The 18055-nt window shown below is 39.8% G+C and overlaps 1 protein-coding gene across 2 annotated transcripts in view; it reads right to left on the minus strand.

Annotated features, from left to right (window-relative positions):
- mamdc2a (MAM domain containing 2a) overlaps positions 1–4981 on the minus strand; it is a 150201-nt gene extending 145220 nt beyond the window's left edge. For both annotated transcript variants that reach the window (XM_039750739.1, XM_039750740.1), the window contains exons 1-2: positions 4723–4981; positions 4392–4505 (exon numbers count right to left, since the gene is read on the minus strand). In XM_039750739.1, the coding sequence (XP_039606673.1) occupies positions 4392–4505; positions 4723–4753 (145 nt within the window). In that variant the 5' untranslated portion in view covers positions 4754–4981. The remainder of the gene's footprint in view (positions 1–4391; positions 4506–4722) is intronic.
- Positions 4982–18055: the final 13074 nt, after the last annotated feature.

An 18055-nucleotide genomic window follows, 5' to 3' on the forward strand; every position in this document is an offset into this window, starting at 1 on the left:
AACAGCAGACCTGAGTAGTCAAGAAAGAGCATGGGATCTCCAAATATACATATACACATTGTGACAGATGGCCAGGATCAATGCCTGGCCGGGACACCCCTGCACCATATATACCAGGGGAACAAGGGTGGGAACCCAGTATCTCCCCCGGACGCTAGTTGGCAGCCTCCCTGGGTTGCAGTGGTACCTCGGGCTTCATGGGGGTTGGAATCTGGTGCAGCCCTGTTGGGTTCTGTAGGCTCCGCCAGGGGGTGCTGCAGCAGGAGCTGCTGGCCCCTTTTGGGCATTGGTCTCGCCACACCTGGAAGTGCAGCCGGATGTCGGCAATCAAGCACCTGGAGCACTTCCGGGTACCCAATAAAGGGAGCCAGCGACCACCACTCAGAGGCCAAAGTTTATTTATTTTAGGTATTCAGGTAAATAATTAAACAATACAGAATTCTTTCTCAAAGTCTCATCCACACCTCCCAGCAAGTTCTGTCCACCTCCACCCAACTCTGTCTCACATTCTGGGTTCACAGCAGTCCTTTAAATAGTCCTTGACCCGGAAGTGCCTTGTCCTTCCGATCATGTGACTTGTAGGTCGGATAGAGAACTTTAATTTTCTTCTGCCCAAGAGTGCAAGTTCCACAGTCCTCCTACAGCATCTCCTGGTGGCACCCATTGTACCTACCAGGGCTGTAAAGCCAAACTCCAAATCCCAGGGTGCCCTGCGGAAATCCAGGGCACCGCTACTGCTGCAGGGAAATTGCCAAATAAGCATACTGGGGGAGACAGTGCCCCAAAGTAACTGCCTTCCCCCATCCTTCTACTCTTTGGGTGTCCTGGCCGGGGTGAATTGCCAGCCATCGATCACAATATAGATAGATAGATAGATAGATAGATAGATAGATAGATAGATAGATAGATAGATAGATAGATAGATAGATAGATAGATAGATAGATAGATACTGACCCTGTTGGCAAACAAAAGGATTTGAACTTGATACATGCTGTAATAGGGAGCCAATGTAGTGATTTAAAAAGAGGAATGACATGAGCCCGACTTTGGTGGTTGAGCACCATACGTGCCAGACTTTCTTCCTGATAAGGTTTTTTTCTTGCTTTTCTTTGACTTTTAATCTCTAGTTCTACATGATGGTATCCAATGAATAGGCAATTATTCCTCTGCCCTGTACAAGAGGGTTTCCTGGAAGTGGTTTATTTGAACAATATTTGAGTGAAAACTAAAAAAAAATAGATAATACATTTATATAGCACTTTTCTCCCTACTCAGTGGAGGGCTGAGAGAGAGTGGAGGCCCACCAATATGCAGCATCCACCTGAGTGATGTGACAGCTTCCATTTTGAGCCAGTACATTTTCCACACATTAGCAATCAACTAGTGAAGGGATGCAAGAGATTGTTAGCCAGTTAGGCACATGGGGTTATTAGTGGCCTAGAAAGACCAGGGAATGATGGACTGTTTGGCCTGGAGATCATTGAACACCCTAATGATACGAAGAATGCCCAGGGATCTTTTATGACCACATAAAGTCAGGACCTCAGTTGTACTTCTCATTTGAAGGATGGTGCTAATTTCTTTCAGCACAGTATCTCCATCACTGTACAGGTTCATTGGGATCCACACCCAGACAGACCACAGGGTAAGAGCCCCCTGCTGGCATCATCAACACCTCTTCCAGGAGCAATCCAAGATTTTCCTAGATGGTCTCCCATTTAAGTACTGGTCAGGGCCAAACATGCTTAGCTTCAGGTGGATGACTGGTTTTGAGGTGCTGGTGGTATGGCCGCCGGCCACACTTTCATGTGGTTGGGATGTTGTAAGCATACACCAAGGCACATAAAATCTGGATTATGCTACATGAGTAAAAAAAAATTGCCAATGATTTAGTATTGTTTACAGTTTGATCTTCAAGCTGGGTTGCCATTGCAGCCCATCGTATCTGAAATTTTGTGACCCCTATTCACCATCACACAAGATTAAACATTTTCCTCTGCCATCACTACAAACAACAAGGGTAAGTAAAAGATATACAAATGATAATTTTTCAAAGGAGTATTTCTTTAGAGTGGGTCACACAGCATCAATGAGGTATTCTGAGTTGTCACCTAGTGGTGCCTATTATTAGACCTTACTGGCCTCCTCTTAAAAGTAAGCTCGCTTGTCACTGCCAGGGTCAATGTGCAGCCAACTCCGGAAGCTTTGCTAGCTTTCTGTGGCATTTCACTCTCCTTGGATAATAATAATTATTCATTTGATTCATATAGCACCTTTTCCATGCTCTCCTGCAGTTCAGGTACATTCTGTGATTTTCTCTCTCCTCTAGCATCCCCACAGCATGCTGATGCCTCCTTTCTAGCAGGACCCCAACAACTCTCATTCCATATGCTATTCCAGCATGATTCCATTCTAGAATGTACCCTCCTCTGCCAGGTTCTGTCACCCCTGGTGGCTCCTGCCTTTTCAAACTGACATTCAGAGGAGCTTCTTGACAGCGACCACTCACTCAGTTATGTTTCAGCTTCTGGAGGGTTTTTCGCTGTGCCATCTAGGTGGTTTCCTTGCCTCTAACATGTGCTTCCACTTTAAAATGTATTTAATCTATAAAACAAATATTTTAAAGTATCATTTGTTCTATCCACTGTGACATATTTCATTATGTTTTATTCACTAGAATTAATTTTATAATTTATGACCACTGGTCCTTGGAAAAGAAAATGGGTGAGTCTGACAATGGAAGCCTAATGGAGGATTTGCCCTCTAATATCCAAGTTTGTAGAGGGGAGGGTGAGTGTAGTATGTGGTGTTTATGGGACAGGCACCTTCCCACATGAAAGAAAGATAAGGACACAGATGCAGTGAATGTTCAAAACCTAACATGTTCTCCAACCATTTATATCTCACCCAACACCTAAACCCTACCATTCAATACTTTCCAGTAATTCTGATAGTTGCTTTGTCCAGCTTCGGGTTCAGATCACTGCTGAGAACACTTGCACACATTCACATTGCAATTAAGAGTTGATATTTAGGCTTTCCTGAAACATTTAGGTTTTGAGTGAGGAGGGGTCAGCTACCTGGAGAAGAAATGAAGAGAACACATGAAGAGAACATTCATGTTTGTATCCTGGAGCTGTCAGGGCCAATGTGCTTCTCACCCCCCACCTCTTTAAACCTATAATAAATGAAGGACTTAGTTGACTACCAAAGTCCTGCTTCCTGCATCTTAACTCACAATGTCTTCACTATACTGTATATAATTGCAAAATTCATCTCACAAAAGACATTTGTTTTTCTCATCCATTCATGTTCTGGATACAGTTTTGAATATGGTGTTGTGGTGAGCCAAAGCTTATGCTATTGGCTAAGACCTAACCTTGGGTGGGAAGCCAGGCCATCCCAATGCACCTTCACATATACACCTGTAGTCTGTGCAGCAGGTTTGGTTCCAGTTAAACATTGATCCAACAGCCACATCCTCGATGGCAAATCAGATAAATGGAGCTATATATAGTATATTGTCTGAATAGCTGCAATGTAACAATGAACTGGATCTGGGTCTTGGAACAAGATTGTGTAGATGCAGGTTCTACCACGTTAAGAGATTTAATGCTTATACTCTTTTCAAGACCAATGGCAATAGGCAAGTAGCAAAGAGGACAGGACCACAAATGTGCAGGTCCCTAGTCATACACATAGAGAGAATGAATAAACTCCATACAGACAGAGGCTGGAGTGTGGTTTGAAGTTGTAGCCTGCAGATGGGATGGCCACTGTGCCTACCACCCCACAAAACGCCCAGTCTTTTCAACCTACCAATAAATGGAGCATTTGGTTGACTACCCAAGCCCTGCTTACCTGCATATTTGTTCACAATGCATTCAGGATATTTAATTTGCAAAATTCTGTTCAAAAACATTTTTCCATCCATCCATGTTCTAGATGCACATTTTCAAGTTTTCAATACAGTTAGTCAAACCTTCTGCTATTAGATAGGATCTAACTTTGAGTGGGAAGCCAGGCCATTCCAATGCAACCTCAGACATATACCATAGCCACTGCAGCTGGACTAGTTTGAGATTTCAGGGTGTAACTGGAATACCTTATGATGTCCTAAGTGAACAATGGGAGTAATAAAATAGTCTGCGCAAACAGTAAATGAATCAAACTAAAGTTTCTTTAGCCAGAGATGTGCAGTGTTAAACACTGTGCCACCATACCACCTAGTTTTACATGGATTCCTTCATTTTCTTTTGATAAGAAGAACATTGTTTAATTCATTTAAGTCCTAAACTTTGAAACTGTTAATTATTTAGCAGTTACGAAAAAAATAAATAAACCTTAGTAAAAAAAGGACAGATATGGAATATCCTGATAAAATTCCTACCTTCTGTATTGAGAGACCACTTCAAGTGTGCAGGGTCGGAGGAGTAGCCACAAGTGCTGCCCTCAAAAGTGCAGGATCCTTGTAACAGCTGCTGCGCTCTTAAAGGAAGCAGAACTGGAATGAAGACAGAAAAAAAAAATTACTGGTCAGGAAAAAAGCTTAACATCTCCCCAGATGACAGTTTTAATATTTCATCTGCTGTACAGAAGAACTGTGGTGAAATACAAATGTTCATGTCTTCTGTAACTTTAAAAAGTAAAGGCAGATTGAGTGATGACTGCCCAGGCTGACAGTAAGATATTTTAACAAGAAAAACCAAGGACCAACATACCTGGAAGAATTATTACAAGTAAAGGAAGCATGGCTGAGGTGGCTGAAAGAAGTTACTGTATATCCAGTGAAAATGATAAGTCCTGGGCTACATAGGGAAAAACTGTAAGAATCCAACCACCCCCATCTCCCCAGGCACGGACTCTCCCCGTCACGTTTTGTCTTTGGTTGCCTGAGCTGAAGAGACCATCCACAGCTTTACAATTTTGAACACTGCTTCATTTCATCTGCTGAAGCACGGTGCTGAGCATTTGCTTCCAAGGAGGGAGGCTCTAGTAATGCATTCCAGACTGGAAAGGGAACACCTCCGCAGACAGCAAGACTCACTGGTTGGCTCTTTGAAACACAGGAAATTTGCATATTGGAAGGAAACCAAGAGTGAGCCAATAAACTTCTACATCTTTACTCTAACATTGCCTGGAATTGCCTTGAAATGACTGAGAATTTTAAAATCTATATATACACTTTATACACTTCACAATTCATGACTCTGTAGTGATTTAGGGAATATTACTCTACATTACTTGTAATTTATGCAGATGAACATATGTGTATTATGAAAGAAAACAGCACAGTGGAGAACATCAGTACTAACAAGGCTTCAAATCCAAGCCAGTTCATCACCTGCGTGGAGGTCACATATTCTCCCCTTGTCCAGAAGGGTCTTCTCCAGGTATTATTGATCACTCCCACATCTTAAAAATATGCATGCAAGATTAAATGCCATCTGTAAACTGTTCCGGTATAAGTACAGTTGTGCTTGAAAGTTTGTGAACCCTTTAGAATTTTCTATATTCCTGCATAAATATGACCTAAAACATCATCAGATTTTCACTCAAGTCCTAAAAGTAGATAAAGAGAAACCAGTTAAACAAATGAGACAAAAATAGTATACTTGGTCATTTATTTATTGAGGAAAATGATCGAATATTACATACAGTATTTGTGAGTGGAAAAAGTATGTGAACCTCTAGGATTAGCAGTGAGTTTGAAGGTGAAATTAAAGTCAGGTGTTTTCAATCAATGGGATGACAATCAGGTGTGAGTGGGCACCCTGTGTTATTTAAAGAACAGGGATCTATTAAAGTCTGCTCTTCACAACACATTTGTGTAAGTGTATCATGGCACGAACAAAGGAGATTTCTGAGGACCTCAGAAAAAGAGTTGTTGATGCTCATCAGGCTGGAAAAGGTTACAAAACCATCTGTAGAGGTTGGACTCCACCAATCCACAGTCAGACAGACTGTGTACAAATGGAGGAAATTCAAGACCATTGTTACCCTCCCCAGGAGTGGTCGACCAACAAAGATCACTTCAAGAGCAAGGCGTGTAATAGTCGGTGAGGTCACAAAAGACCCCAGGGTAACTTCTAAGCAACTGAAGGCCTCTGTCACATTGGCTGATGTTCATGTTCATGGGTCCACCATCAGCAGAACACTGAACAACAATGGTGTGCATGGCAGGGTTGCAAGGAGAAAGCCACTGCTCTCCAAAAAAAACATTGCTGCTTGTCTGCAGTTTGCTAAAGATCACGTGGACAAACCAGAAGGCTATTAGAGGAATGTTTTGTGGACGGATGAGACCAAAATAGAACTTTTTGGTTTAAATGAAAAGCGTTATGTTTGGAGAAAGGAAAACAATGCATTCCAGCATAAGAACCTTCTCCCATCTGTGAAACATGGTGGTGGTAGTATCATGGATTGGGCCTGTTTTACTGCATCTGGGCCAGGACGGCTTGCCTTCATTGATGGAACAATGAGTTCTGAATTATATCAGAGAATTCTAAAGGAAAATGTCAGGACATCTGTCCATGAATTGAATCTCAAGAGAAGGTGGATCACGCAGCAAGACAACGACCCTAAGCACACAAGTCATTCTACCAAAGAATGGTTAAAGAAGAATAAAGTTAATGTTTTGGAATGGCCAAGTCAAAGTCCTCACCTTAATCCAATCGAAATGTTGTGGAAGGACCTGAAGTGAGCAGTTAATGCGAGGAAACCCACCAACATCCCAGAGTTGAAGCTGTTCTGTACGGAGGAATTCCTCCAAGCCGGTGTGCAGGAATGATCAAAAGTTACCAGAAACGTTTAGTTGCAGTTATTGCTGCAAAAGAGGGTCACACCAGATACTGAAAGCAAAGGTTCACATACTTTTGCCACTCACAAATATGTGATATTCGATCATTTTCCTTAATAAATAAATGACCAAGTATACTATTTTTGTCTCATTTAACTGGTTTATCTTTATCTACTTTTAGGACTTGAGTGAAAATCTGATGATGTTTTAGGTCATTTATGCAGAAATATAGAAAATTCTAAAGGGTTCATAAACTTTCAAGCACAACTGTAGGGTGGCATGGCCCTGCAGTAGTTAGTGTTGGAGTTGGCATTGCCAGGGGAGGCTCTACCATATATGCAAACTAGGTGTCTGCTAAATGCAACCTTTCTTGGGGCCACATTTTGGCAACTAGCCGATGGTGTTGGAAGTCAGTGGCTTCACGTAATCTTTGGAAAACAGATCCTTATTTTTCCCAAAGCACCCTCCAGCTCTTCAACTTGATATCCATGGATGACTCATGTGAATCTCACTCCTTTTCCAAGGGTGAAACCCCAGCTGTTCAATTTAACATCCATGTATGACAAAGCAGAACCAGCTTTTTAATCTGCAATAATATATATTGTAATTGTCTTCAAAACCCTGTGATTTGGGTGCAACATTTTTACATTTGACTACGGCAGCATAAAAGATAGAATGTTGCTACCTCATTACTCCAGAATTCTGGGATCATTCCACAAAACATGGAGTTGTCCATATTCTTTTACTGTCTGTGTGGAGTTTGTATGTTCTCTTCATGGTTTCACTTCACATCACCTGGCTCTACATCAGTGAGTGAAGGAATATGGTGACCTGTGGTGAGGCTTGCAAGAGCTCATGAACTCTACCACTATATTTCCTTCTCTGATCATCCCAATGTACCCTCACACAAAATCTCTGCAACTGGATCAATTTCAAATGTCTACTTATTCTTCCACACTTCTTTTTTATTTGTCAGGATGAATCTGGAATACCTTATGCTGTCTTGTACTCCGATCAGGGTTACCAATAGTGAACAGGTTTGGTTCCAGTTAAACAACCATCCAACACTAAAGTTGAAGACTGTGGAATATGAGATGTACAGAATATATTTTCTGAATGGCTGGAATGACAGAAAAGGGTTGTAATTTGAAAATAATCAATAGTGGCCACATTCCATGGGATAAATATCTCTGACTTGTCAAAATCGTGTGGATACAGGCTTCCCCCGTGTTAAGAGCGTTCATACTTATAATGTCTTTAAGACCTGTGCACCTGGAAATTGGAAAAGGACACAGAACCGTAAATGTGAAGGTTCGTAGTCATAGCATGATTTTTTTGTGTCAAAGGGGATGATTATTGCATTGATCCTAGTGTCCACACTAAAGCAAAGGTCTGTATCATAATCCCCATCTACTAGCTGGACCATGGTCAGAGAACTGGGCATGACCAGAGGAAGCAGTTCAAACATAACCTTTCAAAGGGCTGGATCAACATCACTAGCTGAAAGTCTCTTGCCATGAAACCTCTGCTATGGCTCTTTGTGACTCATCAAGAGATGCTTCACTTTAAGACTGATCACATCTCTGTTGAGGTGACAAAAGATAACAAGGGAAGGAAAGAGAGGATATCCAGATTTGTGGAGGTGGCTCCCAGACAGACTCCCACTCTCCCAAAATCTGTGTCTTAAGAACTCGCCTCCTCAGCCATGTAACAACAAACAAAAAATCTTGATAGGTGTCAGTTTAGTGACTACGAAGAGAAAAGAACAGAACATTAAGCGCACAGAACATTAAAGCGCACACACAATCGAAGGTTAGCTCCAACCTTTTATCCAGTGCTAGCACAATAGAGATTGTCTCCCCATGACCATGAAATGAGTGTCTTTGAAAACAGATACTTGAATGTGCGGGTAGATGCGTGAACAGGAATGAGTGGGTGAGTAGGGCTTTAAATGGATGGCAGAATATACTGATTATACAGTGGATTCAAAAAGTATTCAGACTCCTTTACTTTCTGCAAATTATCATGTTATAGATTTAATTTGAAATAAATAAATTCAACATTTTTGCCCTTCAGTCTACACTCAGTAAGCCATAATGACAAAGTAAAAACATGTTTTCAGAAAGGTTTGCAAATTTATTAAAATCAAAAACTGAAATCTCTCCAATGATGTTCTCTATAGGCTTTAAGTCAGGACTTTGACTGGGCCACTCAAATAAATTCAAGGAACCTGAAGCCATTCCAGTGTTGTCTTGACTGCTTTGGGTCATTGTTGTGTGGAAAAGTGAGCAGTCACCCCAGTCTGAGATTGTGAACAGTGCAGAGTAGGATTTCTTCAAGAACCTTCATCCTTCCATCAGTTCTGACCAGTCTCTCTGTCCCTGCTGCTGAGAAGCACCCTCCCTCGTAACGTGATACTGTCACCACCATGTTTCACTACAGGGATGGTATTAGGCAGTTGATGAGCAGTGCCAGGTCTTCACCAGACATAGTGCTTGGAATTCTCTCCGAAGTATTCAGTTTTTGTCTCATCAGATCAGAGAATCTTTTTCCTCCTGCTATCATAATCTATTAAATGCCATTTCGCAAATTCTTTGCATTTTACTCAAAGGTTCCTAGATGCCACTCAGAAATAAATGCCATTAGCCTTTTGGGTTTTAGCATCTCAGTATTTTTGGTAATTTTAGCTCAGAACCATACTTGTTAAACATTTTCAATTCTTCAATTCCATGGACCATTTTTAAAAAATATGAACTTGTCTTCTGTCTTTATCTCAGGCTGAACAGTAAGCAGGAACTCACTGATCATGTGGAGCTAAGTGGGTGAAGAAAACCCTTTTGGACGGCTCCTTTTTTCTATACATCTATTACAATTTATAAGACTTTCACTCATCACATTGACAAATACTGTATGTGATAATTTATGCACTTCCACCCAAACTTCTCTTTCTTTCTAGAAAAAGAAAATCCGAGCACATCTCTCCAGTTTTGATGTAACTACACTGGTTACCTGTGTCATTCAGGATTGACTTTAAAATTCTGCTGATGGTTTATAAAGCCTTAAATAATCTCGCTCCATCTTATATATCGGAATGTCTGACACATTATATTCCAAATCATAACCTTAGATCCTCAAATGAGTGTCTCCTTAGAATTCCAAGAACAAAACTTAAAAGAAGTGGTGAGGCGGCCTTCTGCTGCTATGCACCTAAAATCTGGAATAGCCTGCCAATAGGAATTCACCAGGCTAATACAGTAGAGCACTTTAAAACACTGCTGAAAACATATTACTTTAACATGGCCTTTTTATAACTTCAATTTAACTTAATCCTGATACTCTGTATGTTCAATTCATCATAATAACTATTCATGGTGGCTCTAAAATCCGTACTGACCCCTACTCTCTCTTCTGTTTCTTTTTCTGGTTTCTTTGTCGTGGCAGCCTGCGCCACCTCCACCTACTCAAAGCACCATGATGCTCCAACAATGATGGATGGATCAAAAGCCAGAAGTCTACGTGACCATCATTTTCAAGTCCTTCCGTGAGAACCCTAAATCCAAAGAGGACTGTTCCATTTATGTTAGGTAGATTGCCCAGAGAGGACTGGGCAGTCTAATGGTCTGGAATCCCTACAGATTTTATTTTTTTCTCTGGCCGTCTGGAGTTTTTTTTTGTTTTTTCTGTCCACCCTGGCCATCGGACCTTACTCTTATTCTATGTTAATTAATGTTGAATTATTTTATTTTCTTACTGTGTCTTTTATTTTTCTATTCTTCATTATGTAAAGCACTTTGAGCTACTTTTTGTATGAAAATGTGCTATATAAATAAATGTTGTTGTTGTTGTTTCATTTTATCTTTTGTGCCTGCAGAGTCATAACATTCAGTCTTCAGAGAACATGTAAAAGAGGACTAGTGTTGTATTTCCTTGATTGATCAAAGGGTGGGGTGTTTTTTTTATATTTCAGCAAAATTTTTATAACATTAATCACACAGTATCTCATATATGAAATCCAACGTCTGTCTATATGTCTGTCCGCTTTTCATAAGAGAACTACTTAATGGATTTAGATTGGGTTTTCTTCTATAATTTGCTTGAACACTCCAGTTGATTTTGCAACTTTTCTAATCACGCTAAGTATTATAATTCGGATGCAGCAACGATTTGTTTGCGCGAAACAGGCTGAGTGGAGAGGGAAGTGGGACCTTAGGAGTAAGGAGCCGGGTGGGGCCATCCTCACTTACACGCCAGTCTCCATTAAAATCGCTCTACCTCTCGCCACATTTTGTAGCATACCTTGCCTCCGCTTAGCTAGCGATACCTGTATGTTCGGCAGAAATTATCATCTAGAGATTGTTAAAGAGTAACGTTTGACGTTTTTGTGAGCGAGATCACAGCTACGTGTTTTTTAGAGGTTAGCTGCTCATTGGCAGAGATATCATGGCCATGTGCTCTTCTCCCCATTGTAGGAGATGCTTTACCATCAGAACTGAACATGATCAGATACAGCGTATCTACCCTTCGCTTGACCAGAAAGGTAAGAGATCACAGCTACATTCTCACCCCTGACAGCAAAACCAAAAATATTCTATGTCAAGAGGCCCTCAGATACGAAAGCTATCAATATAAATTCTTCTCAATACAAATTATTACCCTTTTTTTGTTTGATTGATTTTTAAAGTTTGTCCTGTTTCACTACAACGTGGGCAGAGCCGCAAGGGACAGCTAGTAAGTAATAAGATAGAAGGAAAACATTGAACAGATCCTGGAATACCAACACATGACGCCTTGTTTCACTTGGGGCTTTGGCAGCATTTGCCACAAAGTAGTAATTAACTGTGCATTGGTGCCAATCATTCAAAAGATCCAATCAATCTAAGCAGATAGATAGATAGATAGATAGATAGATAGATAGATAGATAGATAGATAGATAGATAGATAGATAGATAGATAGATAGATAGATAGATAGATAGATAGATAGATACTTTATTAAGCCCCAAGGGGAAATTCCCATACTCCAGCAGCAGCATGCTGATAAAAACAATATTAATTAAAGAGTGATAAAAATGCAGTGCAAGTTAAAAAAACTGCAAGGCGGAGAGTGTAAGGCAGGTATAATAGACAATAATCTTGTGTAGTGTTACCGTTTACTCCTCCGAGGTGGAATTGAACAGTCACATAGTGTGGGGAAGGAACGATCTCCTCAGTCTGTCAGTGGAGCAGGACAGTGACAGCAGTCTGTCACTGAAGCTGCTCCACTGTCTGGAGATGATACTATTCAGTCAATGCAGTGGATTCTCCATGATTGACAGGAGCTTGCTCAGCACCCGTCGCAGAAGTCAAACTGTCCAGCTCCATGCCTACAACAGAGCCTGCCTTCCTCATCAGTTTGTCCAGTCATGAGGCATCCCTCTTCTTTATGCTGCCTCCCCAGCACACCACTGCATAGAGAGCACTCACCATAACCGTCTGAGAGAACATCTGCAGCATCTTATTGCAGATGGTGAAGGACATGAGCCTTCTAAGGAAGTATAGTCAGCTCTGTACTCTCTTGCACGGAGCATCAGTATTGGCAGTCCAGTCCAATTTATCATCCAGCTCCACTCCCAGTTATTTATAGTTCTGCAGTTTTTTATCAATGATCTTATTAGTGATAGAAAAATTGATTTTATTGCACTAAGTGAAACGTGGCTTAGCTCAGATGGCGCAGCTGTTTTAATGGAATTTGCACCTCCGAATTACAGTTTTAATCGTGCAAAACGCCAGGGAACGAAGGATGGCTGCTTAGCAAACATTTAGATATCAGTTTTGGTAAATTCAAGTCCTTTGAGTATCTTGCCGTTGTTATTCATGGAGATTCTCACTTTCTAGTATTATCCGTGTATAGACCTCCTAAATTTAACGCGTCTTTCTTTGAGGAATTCTCAGACTTAATGTCAATTTTAATTACGAACTATGACACACTCTTAATAGTCGGCGACTTTAACTTTCATATCGATAATCAGTGTGACCAAAAAGTAAAAGAATTCATGAACCTCCTGGACTCTTTTGATTTGAGACAGCTTGTTAATCAGCCTACACATAAAGCAGGTCGTACGTTAGACTTAGTAATTACCAAAGGAGTAAAAGTTGATGTAAAGCAGGCCATTGATATTGGTCTATCAGACCATTTTCTTTTACTATTTAATATAGAAATAATGATAGAAAACATTCATGAGAAGCATATTGTTAAAAAACGCTTCTTTGATTCATCAGCAGCTTTAAAACTTACAAACATTCTAAGCAATCAGTCCGTTTATAGTGCTAACTATAATAGCAAGGATAATGTAAATAGTAAGGTGGAAAATTTAATACTAAAGTGAGAGCTGCTGTTGACATAGTTGCACCTGAAAAGACAGTTACAAATTTTTCTAGCATTGTTATACCATGGAAGACCCAAAGAGTGTCTGATTTAAAGAGGACATGCCGTAGAGCTGAGCATAAATGGAGGAAGACTAAACTAACTATCCACTATGAAATATTGAAGGTTAAAATAACAGAATACAATAACACTGTCCGTCTTGAGAGGCTGCTATTTCTCTAAGATTATAAATAACAATGCTAGTAATCCCAGAGTCTTATTCTCTACATTGATCATCTGCTAAACCCAGGTAACACAAAGGAATGCCTCCAAATACTTCCAGTGAAACCTGTGAGGTTTGCTGTATTTTTCAATCAAAAAATTAATGATATTAGAAATAATATAGTATATCTCCCCAACACTGCAGATCCTCCTAAGTCCCAGTACTCTGTTATAAACAAATAAATTCTTTCACCAGGATAGATTTACCTGATTTATATAAAATAATTCTCAACTGAAACCTCCACCTGCGTCCTTGACCCAATACCAACAAGTTTTTTCAAAGAAGTATCAGGCATGCTAATTGATAATATTCTTGACATAGTAAATTCGTCATTAGATACGGGGTCTTCCCAGACTGTCTTAAGACTGCTGTAGTTAAACCCCTACTCAAGAAAAATAATCTTGACCCCTCTGCTTTGAAAATTTTAGACCCATCTCTAACCTGCCTTTCTTAAGTAAAATTCTAGAGAAGGCAGTCATTATGCAGTTAAATAACCACCTCAATAAACATACTATTCTTGATAAATTTCAGTCAGGTTTTAGAATAAATCACACTCGTTAAAGTAGTAAATGACTTGCGGGTAAATGCAGACAGAGGCCATTTATCTGTTCTCATCCTCTTAGATCTGAGTGCCGCATTTGACACCATTGATCACAACATTCTTAGAAATCGCCTTAGTCAATGGGTGGGCTTCTCTGGCAGTGTCTTAAATTGGTTTGAATTCTACCTGGCAGGAGAAAATTCTTTGTTAGTTGTGGTAATCAAATTTCAAAGACACATGATATCCTATATGGTGTTCCACAAGGGTCTATCCTGGGTCCGCTGCTCTTTCAATCTACATGCTTCCGTTAGGTCAGATTATCTCAGGGCACAACGTGAGCTACCACAGCTATGCTGATGACACACAGCTGTATTTATCAATTGCACCTGATGACCCTGACTCTGGTGATTCACTAACACAATGTCTTACTTGTGTTTCTAATTGGATGAATAGTAATTTTCTCAAGCTAAATAGAGAAAACAGAAATTTTAGTGGTTGGCAATAATGGATACAATGAGGTTATTAGAAATAAACTTGATGCATTAGGATTAAAAGTCAAGACAGAGGTAAAGAACTTAGGGGTAACTGTTGACTGTAATCTGAATTTTAAATCGCATATTAATCAGACCACTAGGACAGCATTTTTTCAGTTAAGAAACATAGCAAAAGTTAGACCTCTTATATCATTGAAAGATGCTGAGAAATTAATTCACGCTTTTGTTTTCAGTCGACTAGATTACTGTAACGCACTCCTCTCAGGACTACCCAAAAAAGTAAATAAAATCGATTTGCAACGACTGCAGAATGCAGCTGCTAGAATCCTAACTAGGAAAAAAAAATCCGAGCACATTTCTCCAGTTTTGATGTCACTACACTGGTTACCTGTGTCATTCAGGATTGACTTTAAAATTCTGCTTATGGTTTATAAAGCCTTAAATAATCTCGCTCCATCTTATATATCGGAATGTCTGACACCTTATATTCCAAATCGTAACCTTAGATCCTCAAATGAGTGTCTCCTTAGAATTCCAAAAGCTAAACTTAAAAGAAGTGGTGAGGCGGCCTTCTGCTGTTATGCACCTAAAATCTGGAATAGCCTGCCAATAGGAATTTGCCAGGCTAATACAGTAGAGCACTTTAAAACACTGCTGAAAACACATTACTTTAACATGGCTTTCTCATAACTTCACCTTAATTTAATCCTGATACTCTGTATGTTCAATTCATTATAATAACTATTCATGGTGGCTCTAAAATCCATACTAACCTCTACTCTCTCTTCTGTTTCTTTTCCCGGTTTTCTGTGGTGGCGATCTGCGACACCACCTACTCAAAGCACCATGATGTTCCTACATTGATGGATTAAAAGCCAGAAGTCTACGTGACCATCATCATCAAGTCCTTCCATGAGAAACCTAAATAAAAAGAGGACTGATCATTTACGTTAGGTAGAATGCCTAGAGGGGACTGGGTGGTCTCATGGTCTGGAACCCCTGCAGATTTTATTTTTTCTCTCCAGGCATCTGGAGTTTTTTTTTGTTTTTTCTGTCCTCCCTGGCCATCGGACCTTACTCTTATTCTATGTTAATTAGTGTTGTCTTATTTTAATTCTTACTTTGTCTTTTATTTATCTTTTCTTCATCATGTAAAGCACTTTGAGCTACATTATTTGTATGAAAATGTGCTATATAAATTAATGTTGTTTTTGCACTGTCTGCAAACAGTCACCTCTGATAATCACGGGGTCCATGAGGGGCCTGGGCCTCCTAAAATCCACCACCAGCTCCTTGGTTTTGCTGGTGTTCAATTGTACGTGGTATCAGTCTCACCATTTAACAAAGTCCTTGATTAGGTTCCTCTACTCCTCCTCTTGCCCACTCCTGATGCAGCCCATGATAGCAGTGTCGTCAGCGAACTTTTGCACACGGCAGGACTCCGAGTTGTATTGAAAGTCTGATGTATATATGCTGAACAGGACCAGAGAAAGTACAGTCCCCTGTGGCGCCCCTGTGCTGCTGACCACAATGTCCGACCTGCAGTTCCCGAGTCACACATACTGAGGTCTGTCTCTAAGATAGTCCACGATCCATGCCACCAGGTGTGAATCTACTCCCATCTCTGTCAATTAGATTAACAGATTAGGTGTGACAGAATATTATCTGTGAATTTGAATAGCATAGCTCAAATCACCTAGATGCACTTAATGTCGGAAAGTGCTACATTCATTACGCAACAGAATAAAACGGTAAAACCTGATTAATTGCAAAGCAGAGCGTCATTTGCATGGTTTGTAAGAACTGTTTGAAAACAAAATAAATTGGTTCATTTTTACTCTGTAGCACTGAGTGTCAGTCACAGGAAGTTATATAATCCATACTGTATGTGATTATGGCAAAACAAAAAAATATTTTTTTCATTTAGGCACAGTTGGCTTAGTTTAAAGAGGAATCTATGGTTATGAGCCATTAGAGGACTCTTGGGTAAACGTTAGGAAGGATTTCTCAGCATTGTGACTTGCCAAAGCTTTCTCATGCATGAAGAAAAAGGTACTGAAGGAATTGTTGTATTAAAGATTCTTTGCACTGCTCAAGGTTGTTTATTTTCCTTGTGCATTTTAAATCACGGTTTTAGTGAGTTGTAAGTGGATTGTATCATGAATGTATGGCTTGATGTTTGAAAACTGGTCATTCTGAGAAAAAAAGATTTGAGTTAGAAAATAGAAAGATGGAGTCAAATGAATGTCACAGACAGTGCTAAGTAAAAATTAAACACCTATAGCTGGAACAAGAATAGTATTTTATCGAAAGAGAAGTAAAAGGAGAAATGCATGGCGTTACAGACTGAACAGACTGAAGTATTTTACACCCCATTTGTCATATGTGGTCTGGTTTAAGTAAGGCTTTGTCATAACTATGCACATGAGTCAAGCTGTTGTAGTCTGTGGTGTCTTTATCTCCTGCTAGTTTTATAGCTGAGATAATGTCTGGTTGGTGCACTTGGTGGACTTTACAAGACTAGTTTCTTTTGACTAGTAGCTTTTGTGGGTTTGGTGATGTAATATTTATGTCATTAATTGGCTTTATATGTGCTGACATTTTTTAAAGCCAAAAGGAGACCTATGCTTGTGATTAATATTATTATTAGTTTTACTTTTCTATTTGTGGAACTGGTATTAATATGCTGAATGCATATTTGGACATACGTATAATCAGTTCTCTCTCTTTCTTTATATATTTATTTACAGTGCCCATAACAAGTATTTGGCAACTTAGAAGATTTCACATTTTATTTCTATGCAAGTTTGAAAAACAGTGTATTTAATTTGGCTGTTTTGACAGTAATCAACAGAAAATACTGTAATGTCAAAGTGAAAACAGATCTCTTCAAAGTGGTCTAAATTAACTACAAATATAAAATAAGTACTCCCCCCCCCTTTAATACGACAAACCTAAATCATCCTGTTGAAGCCAGTTGATATAAAAAACCACAGAATTAGCGCAATGGGGATCACCTGCCTGAGTTCTTCAATTGATTGCAGTATAAATGTACCTAATCTGGAAGGTCACATTTAAGGCATGTCAGTATTGTGGTCTAACATACCCAAGGAAGACAAAAAAAAACACTCCATACAATTCTGTGAAAAGGTGATTGAAAAATACAAGTCAGGGGATGAAGACAAGAAAAAATATTCATGTCACTAAATATCCCTTGGAGTTCAGTTAAATCAGTCATGTAGACAGTAGCTTTCTGCATTGAGGGATGAGGGTCAAATGGCAGGAGAAGCACATGTGCAGACTGAAGTGGAAAAGTAATATGATGAGGCAGAGGTCCAAGTAAATCTATGCCATTCTATTCTGTTTGTAGGACCTGATAACCTTATGGATTTAAAAGGTATTAGAACTCTGACACTTTAATTTCACCTTGTAAGAAATAGGAAATGGGGCTTTCACTTGGTGTGCTGCAATCAAAATGTATCCTCCAAAATCTGAAGGAAAAGCTGAAAGAGTGTGGCACAGCTGTAACTCTACCTAGAATAGGCCATGCAAAAAAACTGAGTGATTGTACAAGAAGAAGACTAGTGACAGGGGCCAC

Source organism: Polypterus senegalus, chromosome 4 (assembly GCF_016835505.1).
Source record: "Polypterus senegalus isolate Bchr_013 chromosome 4, ASM1683550v1, whole genome shotgun sequence".
Classification (NCBI taxonomy): domain Eukaryota; kingdom Metazoa; phylum Chordata; class Cladistia; order Polypteriformes; family Polypteridae; genus Polypterus; species Polypterus senegalus.